This window comes from Scyliorhinus torazame, chromosome 3, assembly GCF_047496885.1.
Source record: "Scyliorhinus torazame isolate Kashiwa2021f chromosome 3, sScyTor2.1, whole genome shotgun sequence".
Taxonomy (NCBI): domain Eukaryota; kingdom Metazoa; phylum Chordata; class Chondrichthyes; order Carcharhiniformes; family Scyliorhinidae; genus Scyliorhinus; species Scyliorhinus torazame.
The window spans coordinates 239,623-262,695 of record NC_092709.1 but is presented as its reverse complement, the minus strand read 5'-3'; the positions used below and the strand labels follow the sequence as shown (position 1 = coordinate 262,695).

The 23,073-nt window shown below is 48.7% G+C and overlaps 1 protein-coding gene across 2 annotated transcripts in view; it reads left to right on the top strand.

Annotated features, from left to right (window-relative positions):
* The window catches only part of srp72 (signal recognition particle 72), a 171,053-nt gene that overhangs the window by 60,635 nt on the left and 87,345 nt on the right, over positions 1 to 23,073 (top strand). For both annotated transcript variants that reach the window (XM_072495169.1, XM_072495170.1), the window contains exons 10-12: positions 5,721 to 5,849; positions 11,553 to 11,625; positions 11,824 to 11,888. In XM_072495169.1, coding sequence (XP_072351270.1) covers positions 5,721 to 5,849; positions 11,553 to 11,625; positions 11,824 to 11,888 — 267 coding nt within the window. The remainder of the gene's footprint in view (positions 1 to 5,720; positions 5,850 to 11,552; positions 11,626 to 11,823; positions 11,889 to 23,073) is intronic.

The window sequence follows — 23,073 nt, the reverse complement described above, 5'->3', positions numbered from 1 at the left end:
TTATATTTGTTGCAGTAATACTTTTAAAAGCCTGGATTAAGATACATATTTGTTGCAGTGGTATTATTAAAGAACATAGGTATGCAGACTGTGAGGTAACCTCTCACCTTGAACCTGTGCCCCCTTGTAATTGACACTTGCACCACTGGAAAAAGCCTCTGATTATCCATCTGTCCTCTATCCGCTATCCTCTGTCTATGCCTCTCATAATTTTGTAGACCTCTATCAGGTTTCCCCTCAGCATCTGTCTTTTCAATGAAAACAATCCCAGTTTATTCAACCTTTCCTCATACCCAACACCCTCAAAGAACAACAAAGAACAAAGAAATGTACAGCACAGGAACAGGCCCTTCGGCCCTCCAAGCCCGTGCCGACCATACTGCCCGACTAAACTACAATCTTCTACACTTCCTGGGTCCGTATCCTTCTATTCCCATCCTATTCATATATTTGTCAAGATGCCCCTTAAATGTCCCTATCGTCCCTGCCTCCACTACCTCCTCCGGTAGTGAGTTCCAGGCACCCACTACCCTCTGCGTAAAAAACTTGCCTCGTACATCTACTCTAAACTTTGCCCCTCTCACCTTAAACCTATGCCCCCTAGTAATTGACCCCTCTACCCTGGGGAAAAGCCTCTGACTATCCACTCTGTCTATGCCCCTCATAATTTTGTATACCTCTATCAGGTCGCCCCTCAACCTCCTTCGTTCCAATGAGAACAAACCGAGTTTATTCAATCGCTCCTCATAGCTTATGCCCTCCATACCAGGCAACATTCTGGTAAATCTCTTCTGCACCCTCTCTAAAGCCTCCACATCCTTCTGGTAGTGTGGCGACCAGAATTGAACACTATACTCCAAGTGTGGCCTAACTAAGGTTCTATACAGCTGCAACATGACTTGCCAATTCTTATACTCAATGCCCCGGCCAATGAAGGCAAGCATGCCGTATGCCTTCTTGACTACCTTCTCCACCTGTGTGGCCCCTTTCAGTGATCTGTGGACCTGTACTCCTAGATCTCTTTGACTTTCAATACTCTTGAGGGTTCTACCATTCACTGTATATTCCCTACCTGCATTAGCCCTTCCAAAATGCATTACCTCACATTTGTCCAGGTTAAACTCCATCTGCCATCTCTCCGCCCAAGTCTCCAGACAATCTAAATCCTGCTGTATCCTCCGACAGTCCTCATCGCTATCCGCAATTCCACCAACCTTTGTGTCGTCTGCAAACTTACTAATCAGACCAGTTACATTTTCCTCCAAATCATTTATATATACTACAAAGAGCAAAGGTCCCAGCACTGATCCCTGTGGAACACCACTGGTCACAGCCCTCCAATTAGAAAAGCATCCCTCCATTGCTACCCTCTGCCTTCTATGGCCTAGCCAATTCTGTATCCACCTTGCCAGTTCACCCCTGATCCCGTGTGACTTCACCTTTTGTACTAGTCTACCATGAGGGACCTTGTCAAAGGCCTTACTGAAGTCCATATAGACAACATCTACTGCCCTACCTACATCAATCATCTTAGTGACCTCCTCGAAAAACTCTATCAAGTTAGTGAGACACGACCTCCCCTTCACAAAACCGTGCTGCCTCTCACTAATACGTCCATTTGCTTCCAAATGGGAGTAGATCCTGTCTCGAAGAATTCTCTCCAGTAATTTCCCTACCACTGAAGTAAGGCTCACCGGCCTGTAGTTCCCGGGATTATCCCTGCCACCCTTCTTAAACAGAGGAACAACATTGGCTATTCTCCAGTCCTCCGGGACATCCCCTGAAGACAGCGAGGATCCAAAGATTTCTGTCAAGGCCTCAGCAATTTCCTCTCCAGCCTCCTTCAGTATTCTGGGGTAGATCCCATCCGGCCCTGGGGACTTATCTACCTTAATATTTTTTAAGACACCCAACACCTCGTCTTTTTGGATCACAATGTGACCCAGGCTATCTACACCCCCTTCTCCAGACTCAACATCTACCAATTCCTTCTCTTTGGTGAATACTGATGCAAAGTATTCATTTAGTACCTCGCCCATTTCCTCTGGCTCCACACATAGATTCCCTTGCCTATCCTTCAGTGGGCCAACCCTTTCCCTGGCTACCCTCTTGCTTTTTATGTAAGTGTAAAAAGCCTTGGGATTTTCCTTAACCCTATTTGCCAATGACTTTTCATGACCCCTTCTAGCCCTCCTGACTCCCTGCTTAAGTTCCTTCCTACTTTCCTTATATGCCACACAGGCTTCGTCTGTTCCCAGCCTTTTAGCCCTGACAAATGCCTCCTTTTTCTTTTTGACGAGGCCTACAATATCATTCGTCATCCAAGGTTCCCGAAAATTGCCGTATTTGTCTTTCTTCCTCACAGGAACATGCCTGTCCTGTATTCCTATCAACTGACACTTGAAAGCCTCCCACATGTCAGATGTTGATTTGCCCTCAAACATCCGCCCCCAATCTATGCTCTTCAGTTCCCGCCTAATATTGTTATAATTAGCCTTCCCCCAATTTAGCACATTCATCCTCGGACCACTCTTATCCTTGTCCACCAGTACTTTAAAACTTACTGAATTGTGGTCACTGTTACCGAAATGCTCCCCTACTGAAACATCTACCACCTGGCCGGGCTCATTCCCCAATACCAGGTCCAGTACCGCCTCTTCCCTAGTTGGACTGTTTACATATTGTTTTAAGAAGCCCTCCTGGATGCTCCTGACAAACTCTGCCCCGTCTAAGTCCCTGGCACTAAGTGAGTCCCAGTCAATATTGGGGAAGTTGAAGTCTCCCATCACCACAACCCTGTTGTTTTTACTCTTTTCCAAAATCTGTCTACCTATCTGCTCCTCTATCTCCCGCTGGCTGTTGGGAGGCCTGTAGTATACCCCCAACATTGTGACTGCACCCTTCTTATTCCTGATCTCTACCCATATAGCCTCACTGCCCTCTGAGGTGTCCTCTCGCTGTATAGCTGTGATACTCTCCTGAACAAGTAGCGCAACTCCGCCTCCCCTTTTACATCCCCCTCTATCCCGCCTGAAACATCTAAATCCTGGAACGTTTAGCTGCCAATCCTGCCCTTCCCTCAACCAGGTCTCTGTAATGGCAACAACATCATAGTTCCAAGTAGTAATCCAAGCTCTAAGTTCATCTGCCTTACCCGTAATGCTCCTTGCATTAAAACATATGCACTTCAGGCCACCAGACCCGCTGTGTTCAGCAACTACTCCCCGTCTGCTCTGCCTCAGAGCCACACTGTCCATATTCCCTAGTTCTCCCTCAACGCTCTCACCTTCTGACCTATTGCTCCCGTGCCCACCCCCCTGCCATACTAGTTTAAACCCTCCCGTGTGACACTAGCAAATCTCGCGGCCAGGATATTTATGCCTCTCCGGTTTAGATGCAACCCGTCCATCTTATACAGGTCACACCTGCCCCGGAAGAGCTCCCAGTGGTCCAGATAACCGAAACCCTCCCTCCTACACCAGCTGTTTAGCCACGTGTTTGTCTGCTCTATCTTCCTATTTCTAGCCTCACTGGCACGTGGCACAGGGAGTAATCCCGAGATTACAACCCTCGAGGTCCTGTCTTTTAACTTTCTGCCTCAAGACCAGGCAACTTCCTGATGAACCTTCTTTTCACTCTCTCCAAAGCTTCCACGTCCCTCTGATAATGTGGTGGCCAGAATTGCATGCAATACTTCAAATGCGGCCTAACCAAGGTTTTATACAGTAAGAAGCCTCAGGTGAGGAAGGAGCAGCGCTCCGAAAGCTAGTGATTCGAAACAAACCTGTTGGACTTTAACCTGGTGTTGTAAGACTTCTTACTGTGCTCACCCCAGTCCAACGCCGGCATCTCCACATCAAGGTTTTATACAGCTGCAATATGATTTCCCAACTCCTGTACTCAGTGCCCCAGATGGTGATGGCAAGCATGCCATATGCCTTCTTAATCATTTTTAGGGAACTGTGGACCTGCACGTCCAGATCCCTCTGTATGTTAATGTTCCTAAGGGTTCTGCCATTTACAGCATAATTCATACCAAGATTTGATCCTCCAAAATGCATCACCTCACATTTGTCCGGATTAAACTCCAGCTGCCATTTCTGTGCCCAAGTCTCCAATCTATCTATATCCTATTGTATCCTCTGACAATCCTCAGCACTATCAGTAACTCTGTCAATCTTCGTGTCATCCGCAAACTTACTAATCAGAGCACCCATGTTTTACTCCAGATCATTTATATATACTACAAACAACAGAGGTCCCAGCACTGATCCCTGCAGAACACCACTAGATACAGATCTGATTCTGAAAATCACCCTTCCACTGCTACTCTCTCTCTTCTGTAACCAAGCCAGTTCTGTATCCTAACACAGAGAGACTAAGCAACATTTTAATGATACTGAGACAGAACTTTGGTTTTGGTTGGGGGATGCATTTTGTAGTGTTAATTGGTAAATGAGGGTTCCTATGTTAATTGCTGTGACTAAGGCAACTTAATTATCATTATGATAGTAAGATGATAAATAGTTGAAAATGCTACACAGGGTAATAGTTGCAATCTTGCTTTTACCAAACAATATCTTGGTGTGACTTGGACTTGGAATTAAACTTACACTAAGTTTTTAGTCATGATGTCACGATGCTGAGGTTGGACTGGGGTGAGCACAGTAAGAAGTCTTACACCAGGTTAAAGTTCAACAGGTTTGTTTCAAATCACTAGCTTTCGGAGCGCAGTTCCTTCCTCGGGTGAATGAAGGTGAATCACTGAGAAAGGAGCAGCGCTCCGAAAGCTAGTGATTCGAATCAAACCTGTTGGACTTTAACCTGGTGTTGTAAGACGTCTTACTAACTTTTTAGTGAACAATCATTTTGAAAGCTACTTCAGTGCACGGCAGCCCTTTTGGGTTTGAGAATTTGGTGCATGTCGTTTACATAAAACAGCCAGGTCATCTTTTTAAAAAAAATTTAGAGTACCCAATTATTTTTTTTTCTATAATTAAGGGGCAATTTAGCGTGGCCATCCACCTAACCTGCACGTATTTGGGTTGTGGGGGTGAGATCCACGCAGACATGGGGAGAATGTGCAAAATCCACACGGACAGTGACCCAGGGCTGGGATTCGAACTCGGGTCCTCAGCGCCGCAGTCCCAGTGCTAACCACTGCGCCACATGCCACCCACCAGGTCATCTTTAAGAAATTCTCTAATTGCAATCTTTATTTATTTTGCTGTTGACGATCATATGTGGAGATGTGTTAGAGCACGTCCCTGACCGTATGGAGCACAGTATACATGATATTGGGAATGTGACCCACCAGAGTGCATTCTGGTATTCATTGTGATCCACTCCGAAGTTCTACATCTAATCTTAAACCAGGGAACTGTGGATAATATTTTTTGCATTTGGGGGAATTTGTTTTTAACTGATTTGCCAGCAAAACAAAAATAGATTTTAATGATTTTCGATGTGTAATACGCTGAATGTTATAAACTCAGAATGGATAAAAATAACCATAAGATTATCAACTGTATTGTTTGTAAGTTATTTTTTCATGCTTCATAGAAGACGTTGTTGGTATCCTTGCTACACTCACCATTGTGGTTTAAATGGACCCAAAACAAGACTCCACTTAACTATCCCAGCTGTGTTTTTCCAAAGCGTGTCCATATGGCTGTGGTTTAAGATGTTAGAAATAAATATTTGACTTTTTTTGTGCACAGGCTGATCAGTGTCGAAAACTAACATTAGGTTTGCAGAAGCAGAACCCAGAGTCTCCGCTACCAGTTTTAATTCAGGCAGCACAACTTTGCCGAGAAAAACAGCATACCAAAGCTATTCAGCTCCTTCAGGTAAGCTAGTTTGGATAAATGAAACCATTGGCCATAATTAACCTTGATTTAGTGTTGACTCCTTTAAATCTGGTGCAGCTTTTAGAAATTGAGCTTCTTTGACTTGCAGATAAGTGCCTTTGCTTGTATCCAATATGTATTTTACATATCGGATGTCACTGAAATTAGGTTAGGTGTTTATTTATTTGATTGCTGTTTGTGGATCATATCTGTCCTACAGCTGAAGCAGTTTGGGCTGTTTATAAAAGATGGAATGAGCTTCTTTATCTTAGCTTGAGATCAAATCTGCTTAAATTGGGAAGAGTGAAACTGGTAGAAACATACTTATCCAAAGTCTGTGACACTTATCAACGCACCATGTTCTAACCAGAATGATGATTGTTATTATGCAGGTTTCTAAAGCTCAAGTAAAACTCCTGTAACAAATCTTGCTTGGTGGTTTATGCTGGGTACTTCCAAATTGTATTGCTAAATTTCAAATTATGGCACTTTGACTCATCAGGAAAATCAGTTGTTTTTAATATTGCAAATAAATAGAACTACTAAATAGAAGCAGCCCTGTTTGTTTTAGCTGCCAATGCAGTGAAATCTTTCTTTATGTTGCCCAGTTATCAGACCAACTGTAGAACTGCAGAGAATAGTCAGTTACATCCCAGCTGAAATCAGTCAAGCTCAAAATTCTGATCTCTATCTGGATGATTCACTAAAATTGTATATCAGGGTACTAAGCCTTAAAGAAACCACACTTGCCTCTTTCAAAGAGTTTCTATTAGTATAAATATTTAAAGATGAATATTATTAGGAATTTCAAAAATGAGCAAAGGCACTGTACAGAATAGTAAGAATATCCTACCATTAATTCATAGTATTGTTGGCCTTATCCAAAATATTTCTTTCAGAGCATTTTGGAGAGTAGATATGGTCATCTCAGTTTATTTTTTTTGTTCAAAGCCAGCAGTTATTGCCTCTCACTATTTGCCCTTGACCAGGTGCTACTGAGCGGATGTCTTGAACCACTGCAGTCCGTGTGATGAGAGTATTGTCAGAATACTGTTGGGTAGAGTCCTAGAGTTTTAACCAGCCACACTGAAGGAGTGGTAATATTGGATATGGTAATATGTGACTTGGCCTAGAAATTACAGGTAGTGTTGCTCCCATGTATCTGCTGCCCTTGTCTTATCAGTTGTGGATTGTGGAGCTGCTGTGGAAGAAAACTTGAAAATTGGTTCAGTGCATCGTGTAGATGGTTCTGCAGCTTTGTGCATTGGTAGTTGGGGGGCTTAATCATATTTTGTGGATGGATGCTAATCAAGCAGCCTCCTTTGTCCCGGATGGTGTTGAGTTGCATTGCTGGAGCGGTACTCATCCAGGCATGGAGAGTATTCCTTCACTCCCCCGTCTTGTGCCTCAGAAGGACTTTGGGAAGTCAGGCAGCACGGTAGCACAAGTGGATAGCATTTTGTCTTCACAGCGCCAGGTTCGATTCCCCGCTGGGTCACTCTCTGTGCGGAGTCTGCACGTTCTCCCCGTGTCTGCATGGGTTTCCTCCGGTTTCCTCCCACATTCCAAAGACGTGCAGGTTAGGTGGATTGGCCTTGATAAATTGCCCTTAGTGACCAAAAACGTTAGGAGGGATTATTGGGTTATGGGGATAGGGTGGAAGTGAGGGCTTAAGTGGGTCGGTGCAGACTCGATGGGCCGAATGGCCTCCTTCTGCACTGTAGGTTCTGTATGTTCTATGTCTTTCGCTGCAGAATACCCAGCCACTCACTTTCTCTAGCCGCAATGTTTGAGGCTTGTCCAGTTAGATTTCTAGTCAGTGATGAGCTCAAAGGATGTTAATAATGATGCCACTGAATGACAAAGAATGGTTCTTATACTCCGTCTTGCTGGAGAGGACCATTGCCTGCCCCTTGTATGGCAAGTGGTGGTTAACTTGGAGGAGCACTGAGAGAGACCGGTAAGTGGAAATCAACAGGAGGTTTCCTTGCTGATGTTTGGCCTGATGCCAGGAGACATTGTGGGTCCAGAGTCAGTGTTGTGGATTCCAATGTAAATCACTGTGCTGCACCTTTGGTCAATCCCCCAAAGCCTGTCCACCATCTACAAGGCACAAGTCAGGAGTGTAATGGAATACTCTCCACTTGCCTGGATGAGTGTAGCTCCAACAACACTTGAGAAGCTCGACACCATCCAGGACAAAGCAGCCTGCTTGATAGCTCCTCCTTCCACAAACATTCAAACTCTTCACCATCGACGAACAGTAGCAGCCGTGTGTACCATCTACAAGATGCAGTGTAGTAACTTGCCAAAGTTCCTCAGGCAGCACTTTCCAAACCCACAACCTCTACCATCTACAAGGACAAGAGCAGCAGAAACCCATCACCTGGAGGTTCCCCTCCAAGTCACTCACCACCCTGACTTGCAAATATATCACTGTTCCTTCACTGTCGCTGGGGCAAAATCCTGGAACTCCCTCCCTAACAGCATAATGGGTGTACCTACACTTCAGGGGCTGCAGGGTTCAGAAAGGCAGCTCATCACCACCTTCTGAAGGGCAACTAGGGATGGGCAATAAATGCTGGCCTAACCAGCGACGCCCACATTCCATAAATTAATTTTAAAGTCCTGCTGGTAGATCAGGACATAACTAGAAATGTTGAGGAGATGGGACATTGGCTGTTAAATATGATTCTGTGAATATAACTCAGACAGGCTGTAACCTGACTAGTTTGGGGGACAGCTTTTCTAATTTTGGCAGAAGCTGATATTAGTAAGGAGATCTTTACAGGGCTGTCTGGGCAATTTGTCTGTTCCTGTGTCTAGGTTAGTCCAACGAGAGCTGTGTTTTGTGATCTGTCTGTGTGTGTGAGCTGGGTACAGGGATTTATCCCTGTGTGTGAGCTGGGTATAGGGATTTATCCTTGTGTGTGAGCTGGGTATAGGGATTTATCTGTGTGTGTGAGCTGGGTATAGGGATTTATCCGTGTGTGTGAGCTGGGTACAGGAATTTATCCCTGTGTGTGAGCTGGGTACAGGGATTTATCCCTGTGTGTGAGCTGGGTACAGGGATTTATCCCTGTGTGTGAGCTGGGTACAGGGATTTATCCCTGTGTGTGAGCTGGGTACAGGGATTTATCCGTGTGTGTGAGTTGGGTACAGGGATTTATCCTTCTGTGTGTGAGCTGGGTACAGGGATTTATCAGTGTGTGTGAGCTGGGTACAGGGATTTATCCGTGTGTGTGAGCTGGGTACAGGGATTTATCCCTGTGTTTGAGCTGGGTACAGGGATTTATCCCTGTGTGTGAGTTGGGCACAGGGATTTATCCGTGTGTGTGAGCTGGGTATAGGGATTTATCCGTGTGTGAGAGCTGGGCACAGGGATTTATCCGTGTGTGTGAGCTGGGGACAGGGATTTATCCCTGTGTGTGAGCTGGGTACAGGGATTTATCCGTGTGTGTGAGCTGGGGACAGGGATTTATCCCTGTGTGTGAGCTGGGTACAGGGATTTATCCCTGTGTGTGAGTCGGGTACAGGGATTTATCCGTGTGTGTGAGCTGGGTATAGGGATTTATCTGTGTGTGTGAGCTGGACACAGGGATTTATCCGTGTGTGTGAGCTGGGGACAGGATTTATCCCTGTGTGTGAGCTGGGTACAGGGATTTATCCGTGTGTGTGAGCTGGGGACAGGGATTTATCCGTGTGTGTGAGCTGGGTACAGGGATTTATCCGTGGTGTGAGAGCTGGGTACAGGGATTTATCCGTGTGTGTGAGCTGGGTACAGGGATTTATCCGTGTGTGTGAGCTGGGTACAGGGATTTATCCGTGTGTGAGAGCTGGGTACAGGGATTTATCCCTGTATTTGAGCTGGGTACAGAGATTTATCCCTGTGTGTGAGAGCTAGGTACAGGGATTTATCCGTGTGTGTGAGCTGGGTATAGGGATTTATCCGTGTGTGTAAGCTGGGTACAGGGATTTATCCCTGTGTGTGTGAGCTGGGTACAGGGATTTATCCCTGTGTGTGAGCTGGGTACAGGGATTTATCCCTGTGTGTGAGCTGGGTACAGGGATTTATCAGTGTGTGTGAGCTGGGTACAGGGATTTATCCGTGTGTGTGAGCTGGGTACAGGGATTTATCCCTGTGTTTGAGCTGGGTACAGGGATTTATCCCTGTGTGTGAGTTGGGCACAGGGATTTATCCGTGTGTGTGAGCTGGGTATAGGGATTTATCCGTGTGTGAGAGCTGGGCACAGGGATTTATCCGTGTGTGTGAGCTGGGGACAGGGATTTATCCCTGTGTGTGAGTCGGGTACAGGGATTTATCCGTGTGTGTGAGCTGGGTATAGGGATTTATCTGTGTGTGTGAGCTGGACACAGGGATTTATCCGTGTGTGTGAGCTGGGGACAGGATTTATCCCTGTGTGTGAGCTGGGTACAGGGATTTATCCGTGTGTGAGAGCTGGGGACAGGGATTTATCCGTGTGTGTGAGCTGGGTACAGGGATTTATCCGTGGTGTGAGAGCTGGGTACAGGGATTTATCCGTGTGTGTGAGCTGGGTACAGGGATTTATCCGTGTGTGTGAGCTGAGTACAGGGATTTATCCGTGTGTGAGAGCTGGGTACAGGGATTTATCCCTGTATTTGAGCTGGGTACAGAGATTTATCCCTGTGTGTGAGAGCTAGGTACAGGGATTTATCCGTGTGTGTGAGCTGGGTATAGGGATTTATCCGTGTGTGTAAGCTGGGTACAGGGATTTATCCCTGTGTGTGTGAGCTGGGTACAGGGATTTATCCGTGTGTGTGAGCTGGGTACAGGGATTTATCCGTGTCTGTGAGCTGGGTACAGGGATTTATCCGTGTGTGTGAGCTGGGTACAGGGATTTATCCCTGTGTGTGAGCTGGGTTTAGGGATTTATCCGTGTGTGAGAGTTGGGTACAGGGATTTATCCGTGTGTGTGAGTTGGGTACAGGGATTTATCCCTGTGTTTGAGCTGGGTACAGGGATTTATCCTGTGTGTGAGCTGGGTCCAGGGATTTATCCGTGTGTGTGTGAGCTTGGTATAGGGATTTATCCGTGTGTGTGAGCTGTGTACAGGGATTTATCCGTGTGTGTGAGCTGTGTACAGGGATTTATCCCTGTGTGTGAGCTGGGTACAGGGATTTATCCCTGTGTGTGAGCTGGGTACAGGGATTTATCCGTGTGTGTGTGAGCTTGGTACAGGGATTTATCCCTGTGTGTGAGCTGGGTACAGGGATTTATCAGTGTGTGAGAGCTGGGTACAGGGATTTATCCCTATGTGTGAGCTGGGTACAGGGATTTATCCGTGTGTGTGTGAGCTGGGTACAGGGATTTATCCCTGTGTGTGAGCTGGGTACAGGGACTTATCCGTGTGTGAGAGCTGGGTACAGGGATTTATCAGTGTGTGTGAGCTGGGTACAGGGATTTATCCCTGTGTGTGAGCTGGGTACAGGGATTTATCCGTGTGTGTGTGAGCTGGGTACAGGGATTTATCCCTGCGTGTGAGCTGGGTACAGGGATTTATCCGTGTGTGAGAGCTGGGTACAGGCACCTGTCCCTGTGTGAAATGGTTGCCATGTATTGCTTCTAAATGTCAAAACCTTCCTGTGAAGTATTTTTTTTTTGGTTGCTTTTGTTGCAATAAGTTGTTGATTCTAAAATATTATCCGTATTTTGACTTTAAGGAATTCTTGGAGCAACACCCAGAAAATGCGGTTGAAATCAAGATGACAATAGCACAATTGTATCTGGTCCAAGGTGAGCATCTCTCACTGTAGATATTGATAAAATGGCATATTCGTATTACAAAAGCTCATTTATTTGTTTTTAGTTAAATACCTGGTAAGAAATATTTTTAGCAGTTTGTCCTGGGTGGATGTCGCGTTTTTTAGGGTGCGGACTGTTTTTGAAATGGAAATGTTGTGCTATAATGTTGAACTTTGTTGATTCTCTTAGGTCATGTGACAAAAGCATGTGACATCTTAAAATCGATTGATGAAAAGTTGAATAAACTAGGGATGGTAAGTTATGAAATCTTCAATATTGCAATGAATAAAGGATTGCTGTGATTCTCTGAGTTACGTTTTGTGATCCATAGAAACAGTAGTCAGCTTTTTAACTACTTGGGCGGGATTCTCCAACCCCCCGCTGGGTCGGAGAATCGCCGGGGGGCGGTGTGAATCCCGCCCCTGCCGGCTGCCGAATTCTCCGGCGCCGGTGATTTGGCGGGGGCGGGAATCGTGCCGCGCTGGTCGGCGGCCCCTGGCAGCGCCCCCCCCCCCCCCCCCCACGGCAATTCTCCGGCCCGCGATGGGCTGAGTGGCCGCCTGTTTTTTGCCAGTCCCGCCGGCGTAAATTAGAGCAGGCCCTTACTGGCGGGACCTGGCGACGCGGGGGAATCTGGCCCCGGGAGGTGCCCCCACAGTGGCCTGGCCCGCGATCGGGGCCCGCCGATCCACGGGCGGATCTGTGCCGTGGGAGCACTCTATTCCTCTGCATCGATGCTGTGGTCCTCCGCCAAGACCGATGCAGAGACAAACCCTCCCGCGCATGCGCTGGGATGATGCCAGCACATGCTGCCACTCCCGCGCATGCGCCAACTCGCGCCGGCTGGTGGAGGCCCTTTGGCGCCGGCTGGCATGGCGCCAAGCCCCTTCCCCGCCGGCCGGCGTGGCGCAAACCACTCCGCCGCCGGCCTCGCCCCCGAAGGTGCGGAGGATTCCCCTCAGGACGAACTTGATCTTCTCGAGCCGCAGAAACCCAGCCATGTCACTAACCCACACCCCCGACTTAGGGGGCTTCGAGTCCCCCCATGTCAATAAAATCCGTTTCCGGGCTACCAGGGAGGCAAAGGCCAAGACATCGGCCTCTCTCGCCCCCCCCTGGAATCCTGGGTCTTCTGACACACCAAAAATCACCACCTCTGGACTCAGGACTACCCGTACTTTCAGTACCTCCGACATGACGTCAGCAAACCCCTGCCAAAATCCCCTAAGCTTCGGACATGCCCAAAACATATGGACATGATTTGCAGGCCCACTCGCACAGCGCCCACACCTTTCCTCCACCCCTTCAAAGAACCTGCTCATCCAGGCCACAGTCACTCGCCCTCAAACCCTGAGATCACTTTCCTGAAAAATGCCTTGAGTATGAAGATTGGGAGTCTCTGAAATACAAACAAGAGCCTCCGAAGCATCGTCCTCTTCACCGTCTCAACCCTCTCCACCAGTGACAGCGGGAGCGAACACCACCTTCTAAAGTTCCCCTCCTGCTCCACCAACCGAGCCAGATTCAGCTCATGCAGCTGATCCCACTCCCGTGCCAACTGAATGCCCAACTACCGAAAGCTCCCCCCCACCACCTTGAACTGCATCTCCCCCAATCTCTTCTACTGCCCCCTCGCCTGGATCAGAAAGACCTCACTTTTACCCATATTCAATTTGTACCCCGACAACCGGCCCAATTCCTCTAGGGTCCCCATAATTACCCCAACGGGTCCAAAATGTGCAGATCGTCCGCGTAAAGCGAGACCCTGTCTTTCACCCCCCCCAACCGCACTATCCCCTGCCAGTTGCTTGATGCACTCAGCACCATCGCCAGAGGCTCTATAGCCAAGGCAAAAAGCAGTGGGGAGAGTGGACATCCCTGCCTCGTTCCCAGGTGCAGCTGAAAATAATCTGAGCTGATTCGGTTCGTCTGCACACTCGCCACTGGTGCCTGCTGCAGCAGCCGGACCCAATCCACAAAACCCTGCCCAAACCCAAACCGCCTCAGGACCTCCCACAAGTAGTCCCACTCCACCCGAAGGCCTTTCTGTGTCCATGGCAACCACCACCTCCACCTCATCCTTCAGGATGCATCATTATCACATTTAGTAGCCTCCTGATGTTGGCCACCAGATAGAACGTTACAGCGCAGTACAGGCCCTTCAGCCCTCGATGTTGCGCCGACCTGTGAAACCACTCTAAAGCCCATCTACACTATACCCTTATCGTCCATATGTCTATCCAATGACCATTTGAATACCCTTAGTGTTGGCGAGTCCCTACTGTTGCAGGCAGGGTATTCCACACCCTTACTACTCTCTGAGTAAAGAACCTACCTCTGACGTCTGTCCTATATCTATCTCCTCTCAATTTAAAGCTATGTCCCCTCGTGCTAGACGTCACCATCTGAGGAAAAAGGCTCTCACTGTCCACCCTATCCAATCCTCTAGTCATCTTGTATGCCTCAATTAAGTCACCTCTTAACCTTCTTCTCTCTAACGCAAACAGCCTCAAGTCCCTCAGCTTTTCTTCATAAGATCTTCCCTCCATACCAGGCAACATTCTGGTAAATCTCCTCTGCACCCTTTCCAGTGCTTCCACATCCTTCCTATAATGCGGTGACCAGAATTGCATGCAATACTCTAAATGCGGCCGCACCAGAGTTTTGTACAGCTGCAACATGACCTCATGGCTCCGAAACTCAATCCCTCTACCAATAAAAGCTAACACACCGTACGCCTTCTTAACAACCCTCTCAACCTGGGTGGCAACTTTCAGGGATCTATGTACATGGACACCGAGACCTCTCTGCTCATCCACACTGCCAAGAATCTTACCATTAGCCCAGTACATAGAACATATAGAACATAGAACGATACAGCGCAGTACAGGCCCTTCGGCCCACGATGTTGCACCGAAACAAAAGCCATCTAACCTACACTATGCCATTATCATCCATATGTTTATCCAATAAACTTTTAAATGCCCTCAATGTTGGCGAGTTCACTACTGTAGCAGGTAGGGCATTCCACGGCCTCACTACTCTTTGCGTAAAGAACCTACCTCTGACCTCTGTCCTATATCTATTACCCCTCAGTTTAAAGCTATGTCCCCTCGTGCCAGCCATTTCCATCCGCGGGAGAAGGCTCTCACTGTCCACCCTATCCAACCCCCTGATCATTTTGCATGCAAAACAGTACTCTGTCTTCCTGTTATTCCTTCCAAAATGATGCCTCCATTTCACGAACCCCGTCTGGTCCTCCCCTATAACCCCTGGCACACAATTCTCAATCCTCGAGGCCAAGATATTGGCCAATAACTTGACATCCACATTTAACGTGAGATCAACCTATACGTCCAACAATGCTCCAGATCCTTATCCTGCTTCAAAATAAGAGAGGTCGAGGCCTGCGACATCGTCGGGGGGGGGGGTGTACCACTTGCTCCCTAGCCTCATTAAACGCCCTTACTAACAAGGGCCCCAGAAGCCCCAAGAACATATTGTAAGACTCCACTGGGTATCCATCCGGGCCCAGCACCTTGTCTGACTGCATCGCCTCCAGCCCCTCTACCACTTCTACCAGCCCAATGGGGGCACGCAGCCCCTCCACCACTTCTACCAGCCCAATGGGGGCACCCACCCCTCCTCCACTTCTACCAGCCCAATGAGGGCACCCACCCCTCCACCACTTCTACCAGCCCAATGGAGGCACCCACCCCTCTACCACTTCTACCAGCCCAATGGGGGCACCCATTCCCTCCACCAGTTGCTCTTTCACCCTCAGGAACTCCAACCACCTCAAAGCCCGCCTCAACTCCTCCACCCCGGCCGGGGGTTGTGACTCATACAGCCTACTGTAAAAATCTCTCAACACCCCATTCACCCCGACCGAGTCCAAAAACACGTGTGTCCGTGTGTGTGTGTGTCCGTGTGTGTGTGTGTCCGTGTGTGTGTGTGTCCGTGTGTGTGTGTGTGTGTCCGTGTGTGTGTGTGTGTCCGTGTGTGTGTGTGTCCGTGTGTGTGTGTGTCCGTGTGTGTGTGTGTCCGTGTGTGTGTGTGTGTCCGTGTGTGTGTGTCCGTGTGTGTGTGTCCGTGTGTGTGTGTGTGTGTCCGTGTGTGTGTGTGTGTGTCCGTGTGTGTGTGTGTGTGTCCGTGTGTGTGTGTGTGTGTGTCCGTGTGTGTGTGTGTGTGTCCGTGTGTGTGTGTGTGTGTCCGTGTGTGTGTGTGTCCGTGTGTGTGTGTGTCCGTGTGTGTGTGTGTCCGTGTGTGTGTGTCCGTGTGTGTGTGTGTCCGTGTCCGTGTGTGTGTGTGTGTGTGTCCGTCCGTGTGTGTGTCCGTCCGTGTGTGTGTGTGTCCGTGTGTGTGTGTGTCCGTGTGTGTGTGTGTCCGTGTGTGTGTGTGTCCGTGTCCGTGTGTGTGTGTGTCCGTGTGTGTGTGTGTCCGTGTGTGTGTGTGTCCGTGTGTGTGTGTCCGTGTGTGTGTGTCCCCCGTCCTTCACTATCCCGATCTCACTCGCTGCCTCCTGTTTCCTCAATTGATGCGCCAGCATCCTGCTCGCCTTCTCACCGTATTCGTAAACCGCCCCTCTCGCCCTTCTCAACTGTCGCACTGCTTTCCCCATTGGATGACAACCCAAACTCCATCTGCAACTTCAGCCGCTCCTTCAACAGCCTCGCTTCCAGGGCTTCCGAGTACCTCCTGTCCACCTGCAGAATCTCCTCAACTAAACTTTCCATCTCCACCCGCTCCGCCGCCTTTGTGCCCGTATCGGAATGAACTCCACTCTCACCATTGCCTTCAATGCTTCCCACAGCGAGGCCGCTGAGACCTCCCCAGTGTCGTTTAGTTCCACATATCCCCGAATGGCCTCCCTCACCCACTCACACACCTCCTCATCCGACAAAAGCCCCACATCTAGCTTGCATTGCAGGCGCTGCCCCCCCCCCCCCACTTATTCACCCGCAAATCCACCCAATGCGGAGCATGATCTGACACCACTATCGCCGAATACACCACATTGTCCAACCCCGCCAACAACGTTCTATCGAAGACAAAAAGTCAATTTGAGAGTACACCCTGTGCACATGCGAGAAGAACCATAATTCCTTCATCCTCTGCCTCCCAAATCTCCACGGACCCAGCCCCCCATGTGCTCCATAAACCCCCTCAGCTCCTTCGCTGCTGCCAATGACCTCCCCGACCTTGAACTCGACCGGTCCAACCTTGGGTCTAAAATGGTATTAAAATCCTCCCCCCATTATCAGCCGATGCAAGTCCAGATTGCGGATCTTCCCTAACACCCGCCTCATAAACTCCACATCATCCCAGTTCGGAGCATAAATATTACCCAACACCACCAGCGTCCTCTCCAATTTCCCACTCACCATCACATCTCTCCCTCAGAGTCAGCCACTATACTCCCCACTTTGAATGCCACCTGTTTATTAATCAAAATCGCCATCCCCTCTTTTTAGAATCTAATCCCGAATGGAATACCTACCCACCCTTTCCTAACCTAGCCTGATCCACAACCTTCAAATGTGTCTCCTGAAATGAGCTACGTCTGCCCTTAGACTTAAAATGTGTGAACACACGGGCCCTCTTGACTGGCCCATTGTTGGAATTCTGTTAATTGAAAGGGAATGTTAACTCCTGGCTTAACTTCTCAGGTGCCAAAAAGGATTGTTTTATTTGTAGTTGCTTGATTACAATTTGAAAGTCATTTAAAAGGCAATTTATAGACAATTCGAAGCTTTCAGAGAATTACAGACATTATCTTTTTTGCTTAGGCAGACAGCTCGAAAGTAACTTTTAAAAGGTCAAAGTCTGGCAATGAAACATGAAGAGAGCGAGAGAGAGCTAATCTTCAGCTAAACTCAAACTCAAAGTCAAAAGTACACTACATCACTGACACAGACTAACACAAAGACAGAACCCCCAAAAGACAAAACACAAACTATCAGAAAGACAACACAACACAAAGACACTACAGAAAGACTCTAAAATGGCGGGCGGAAACTTTTCAGTTATACACTTTCATATCTGTCTTAAGTCATCTAATCACACCCCAATATAATCCTAATTGGTTTGGGTTAGACTCAAACACATTTGATTTGATGGCAAGCCGTCCATCTTCAATGTGCAACATTAGCTTTTCTGACTTAGCTGTTATCTGCATTGTGAACAATGGTGCCTTCATGTTGCTACGGTATTCAGTCCTTGTCCTTGACAATTAGCACAAGACAGTGTCAAATTGTCTTGCAACTGTGCTGTTTTAATGTCACACTGACTTTGAAAATATGCATTTGCCAGAACAACGGACCTCAGTAAAAGTGAATTATGCTGTATAAATGTGTATTTAAAACTGGGGCTTAATATTTATGCTTAAACAGCTATCTTTTACCTATACTAGTTGTATTCGAAATACCTGGCTTCTACACCCATTCAACCCTCGCATGTTCCATGTGATCAGCCTGGTCGGGTGGTGCCCACCCCCGGGCCGATCGATCATAACGCCTCCTGGGCCAGCCTCCAGTCCCACACCTCCTCAGGCCTGCCCCAGGGCACCCATCGTCATCGGCCCTCCCCGTACCACATTTTAGAAACCTCTCCCCTATCGGCAGTTCTCTCTTTCTCTCCCCCCCCCCCCCCACAAAATAACAACCAAACCCCCATCAACACACTAACCTCCCGCTCACTCTCCGCTGTGCCTCCGTGAACTAGCCCACCTTGCTAGCCTAGTAGCCCCCGCCCATGGAGCCTAGCATCCTACCCCCCACTGATTCTCCTTCCCCCGCTCAAACATTCTCCCAGAGCAAACTTAACCACACCCACCAAATACAAAGAAAAGAGCAACCCACCATCCCCCACCAAGAACAAACCCAGAACAATGGCCCCAAACACAGTGCACAAATAACCCAAACAGACCCCAGAGGAGCAGAAAGGGAACATCTCCTCCAATATTCATTGTCCTCCTTCTTCTGCCAGTTCATTATTCCTCACAAAATCCATCGCCTCTTCGGGTGTCCCGAAATGCAGCACCCAATCCTTGTAGGTCACCCACAGGAGTACCGGGTACAACATGCCAAACGTCACCCCCTTCTTAAAGAGGGCAGCCTTCACTTTATTGAAACCCGCTCGTCTCTTGGCTAACTCCGCACCCAGGCCCTGGTATACACGCAGCTCGCGCCCTCCCAAGTACAGCAGCCCGTCTGCCTGGCCCACCTCGGGATCCGTTCCTCGTCAAAGAACCGGTGCAGCCACACCACCGTCGCCCTCGGCAGCTCGCTCCCCTGTGGCTTTCTCATCAGCGCCCTGAGCGCCCGGTCCACTTCCAAGGGCCGTACAAATGCTCCCTTTCCCAGCAGCTTCTCGAACATTCGAGCAATATACATGCCAGCATCCGCTCCCCAGTCCCACGATCTTCACATTTTGCCTGTGAGATTGATTCTCCAGGTCCTCCACTTTCTCCTGCAGCCGCCTCCGTTGATCCCGCATCAGCCCCAACTCGGCTGCCATTGAGGCAAGCTGCTCATCGTGCTCCCCCACCGTCTCCTCCACCTTCTGGACTGACTGGCTCTGGGCCTCCAGCTTCATCTTCAGACAGTCGATCCCCGCCTTTATCGGGTCCACTACCCTAGCCGGGTCCTCCAAACTCTCCTTCCTCTGCTGGGTGAACGTCTCACTCCAGAACCCACCAGCTACTACGTCGACCACTGAGAGGGCAGGGCCGGTCCCTGACCCTCCGCCATCTTCTCCTGTGTCGCAGGTCCCACACAAGCTTTCACCAACTGTTCCCTTCTTTTTCGGCCACTTCTGGTTCTCGACTCCATCTACTGGTCGAACACTCTCTCCTACCACCCATCCTGCTCCTTTTTTAATCAAAAGATCCACCCGTTAGCCTTGGAAAAGGTCCGCAAATTCCACCACAAGGGGGAGCCACCAAATATGCGACCACTCACTCCATGGCCGTCACCAGAAGTCTTCGTCTAAATCATTTATATAAACCACAAACAGCAAGGGTCCCAACACTGATCTCTGTGGGACAGCCAGAGGGGATTCCTGCACTGACTGCCTGCCCTTTCTAGCAGTCACCCATCTGTCTGCCTGCACCTTGAGTGGACCAAGTCTCTATAACTCCTATCTATGACACTTTCTGCCATGCTCCTAAGTGCATCAACTGCTGCTCCAACCGAACCACTGTGAGGAGCTGCCATTGGTTACACTTGCTGCAGAAGTAGTCAGCCGGAACACTGGAAGCGTCACAGATCTGCCACATCTCACAGTTGGAGCACTGCACCCCGCTGAGTGACATTTGAGCAATTCATTCAAAATAATCACTTAAATCATTATTAGATTAAGTTTTATTCACTCCACATGATATTAACAGCTGATGGCACTGGATACTTCAAAGGATATGGGACTCAACAACAGAAATAGTACTGAAGACTTGTGCACCAGAAGTGCTTCCTAGCCAAGCTGTTCCAGTACAGCTACAACACTTGCATTTACCTCTTCCAGATAAATGCAGATCCAACCCAGACCCATCAGTCTGCCCTCGATCATGGAAGGTGTTGTCGACAGTGCTATCAGATACGAGCTGGCACAGCCGTCAAATTTAGGGGGGATGCCATTTACAATAGCGAGGGATGGATTTAGGTATTTGGGGATTCAGGTAGCGAGGGAATGGATGGGCTCCATAAGTGGAACTTAACGAAGCTGGTGGATGAAGCAAGAGAGGATCTTAAGAGGTGGGATACACTGCACTTAACACTGACGGGGAGGGTCCAAGTGGTGAAAATGAATATTCTGCCGAGGTTCTTGTTCACCTTTCAAGTTCTCCCGATCTTTATGCCAAAGGCCTTTTTTCGGAAAGTGGACACTATCATTTCTGACTTTGTATGGGCGGGGAAGATACCGGGAGTGGGGAGGACCCTGCTACTAGAGGCAGAGGCAGCAGAGGTGGGTTGGCGTTGCCGATCTTGATTCATTATTATTGGGCGGCGAATGTGGACAAGATGCGTGGGTGGTGGGAAGGAGAAGGGGTAGAGTGGGTTAGAATGGAGGAGGAATCTTGTAAGGGGTCTAGTTTGAGGGCTATGGTGACGGCAGCATTGCCAATGGCTCCGAGTAGATATTCAGGGAGCCCAGTGGTGCTGTCCACGGTGAAGATACGGAATCAGCTGAGGAGACATTTTAGGGTGGAAGGGATGTCGGTGCTAACGCCCCTGTACGAGAATCATGGGTTTGAGCCGGGGGCGATGGATCGTGTATACAGGAGGTGGGGGAAAATGGGGCTGGTCAAGGTGAGGGATCTGTATTTGGAGGAAGGGTTTGTCTGGAGGAGCTAAGGGAGAGGGTAGAGCTGCCAAGAGGGAGTGAGTTCAGGTATCTGCAGGTTAGCGACTTTACGCAAAAGGTCTGGAAGGGGGTTCCCTCGGTTGCCGGGATACACCCTGCTGGAGCGACTGCTGCTTCCTGATGTGGAAGGGGAGGGAAGAATTGGGGATATATACAAGTGGCTGGGGGACCAGGGAAGCGAGCGGGTGGTGAAGATCAAGGAGAAATGGGAAGCGGGGTTGGGTGGGGAGATGAATTGGGGAGTATGGAGTGAGGCACTGCTTAGGGTAAACGGGATCGCCTCTTGTGCAAGGATGAGCCTGATACAGTTTAAGTTGGTGCACAGACTGCATATGACTTGGGCGAGAATGAGTGGGTTCTTTCAGGGGGTAGTGTGAGATGTGGGCGGGGGCCAGCAAATCACGCGCACATGTTTTGGGGTTGCGAAAAATTGGTAAGATTCTGGGCGGAAGTGTTTGCCAGGATAGTGGAGGAGGAGGTGGACCCAGACCCTTTGGTGGTGATATTTGGGGTTTCAGAGAAGCCGGAGCTCCTGGAGAGGAGGAAGGCCGATGTCGTGGCCTTCGCCCCTCTGATTGATGGCGGCAAATTTTGCTGGAGTGGCGGTCGGCATCGCCACCGGAGGTAGCGGCTTGGTTGGGTGACCTATCCGACTTCCTGCGATGAGAGAAGATAAAATATGAGTCAAGGGACTCTTCAGGGGGGTTTGAGGAAAGGTGGGGGGGGGATATTTGTGACCGAGTTTGAGGAGCTGTTCGTCGTGGGGGAGGGGGGGAGGAAAAAGGGGAAAAACTGTCCAGATGTTTCCCGGGGTGTTTATTTGTTGTTACCTGTTTTGATACATGTTTGTAATAAAATACATTTTAAAAAAAAAAGACAGTGCTATCAAGTGATACCTACTCAGCATTAATCCGCTCACTTACGCTCAGTTTGAGTTCTTTTAGGACCACTTAGCTGCTGACTTCATTAAGCCTGAGTTCAAACATGGACTAAAGATCTAACTGGTGAGGTGAAAGTCATTGGCACCAAGGCAATATTTGACCCAAGTGTGGGATCAGAGAGTCTGAGCAAAACTCAAGTCAATGGGATTCGGGGAGAAAACTCTACACTGCTTGGAGTCATACCCTGTACAAAGGAAGGTTGTTGTTGGAAGTCAATCCTCCTCATCCCAAGATATCGCTGCAGTGGTTTGTCAGGTGTTGCTAACTTTTGGTTGGTTCAATTTGCTCTGTTTTATAACCTTTGCTCTCGAGTCGCCAGGTATCTTTATGATACCGCCACGAGGTTCAAGTTCAAGTAATGATCAATAACTCAATACACCAATTAGTAAGATTCAAATCAAAGCACATTTATTTACACACAGTCAAATCTACTCGTGCACAAACTCTACTTCTAAGCTATTTCTATCACTAACAGGCCAATACTTAGCTTCGGACTGGCCCACCAGGTCAGGGGAACAAATGGCCTTTCGTTCGGGTTCTAAGTCTGCGGGATTCAAAAGCTGGTATGGACTGGTAGCTAGGAGCGCCTATCTCGGAGCGAGCGTTGATTTGAGACTTGCGTTCTTCGGCGGAAGCTGAACAGATCACTGTCAAGGGTTGGTTCACGTTGCTGAGTGACCCTGTCAAGAAGGACGATTTGTACTTGGGGGCTTTACTTTATAGTCCCCAGGGGCTTCCCGCCTTTCGGGGCGGACCCCATACCTGGTTCCAAGTGATTGGACTTCGTTCCAATCGCTTGGTTCGATTTCTCCAATACAGGAGCGGTTCCCTGATCGATGGGTGGTCTTTAGGTGTCCGTTAACCTCTTTTGTGTTGGCTCCTACTGGCGCCGAGGAGTCTGGCTTGGCCTTGCTTACCTCAAATGTTTTGATTGTTCCCGGGTATCGCCCATTAGTATGTAGATGGCTACTACATTATTATGCAGATGGCTGCTTGTATCGATGCTGTCTGGGCTTTTGCAGAGTTTAATACACAGTAACTTGCATCTGCTAGTTTCTGCCTCTGTTGGCTGAATTTCCCTTCAGCCTTTGCTGTTCTCCATTTTACGTCGGGAATTGGCCAACCCAGGTGGCTACAC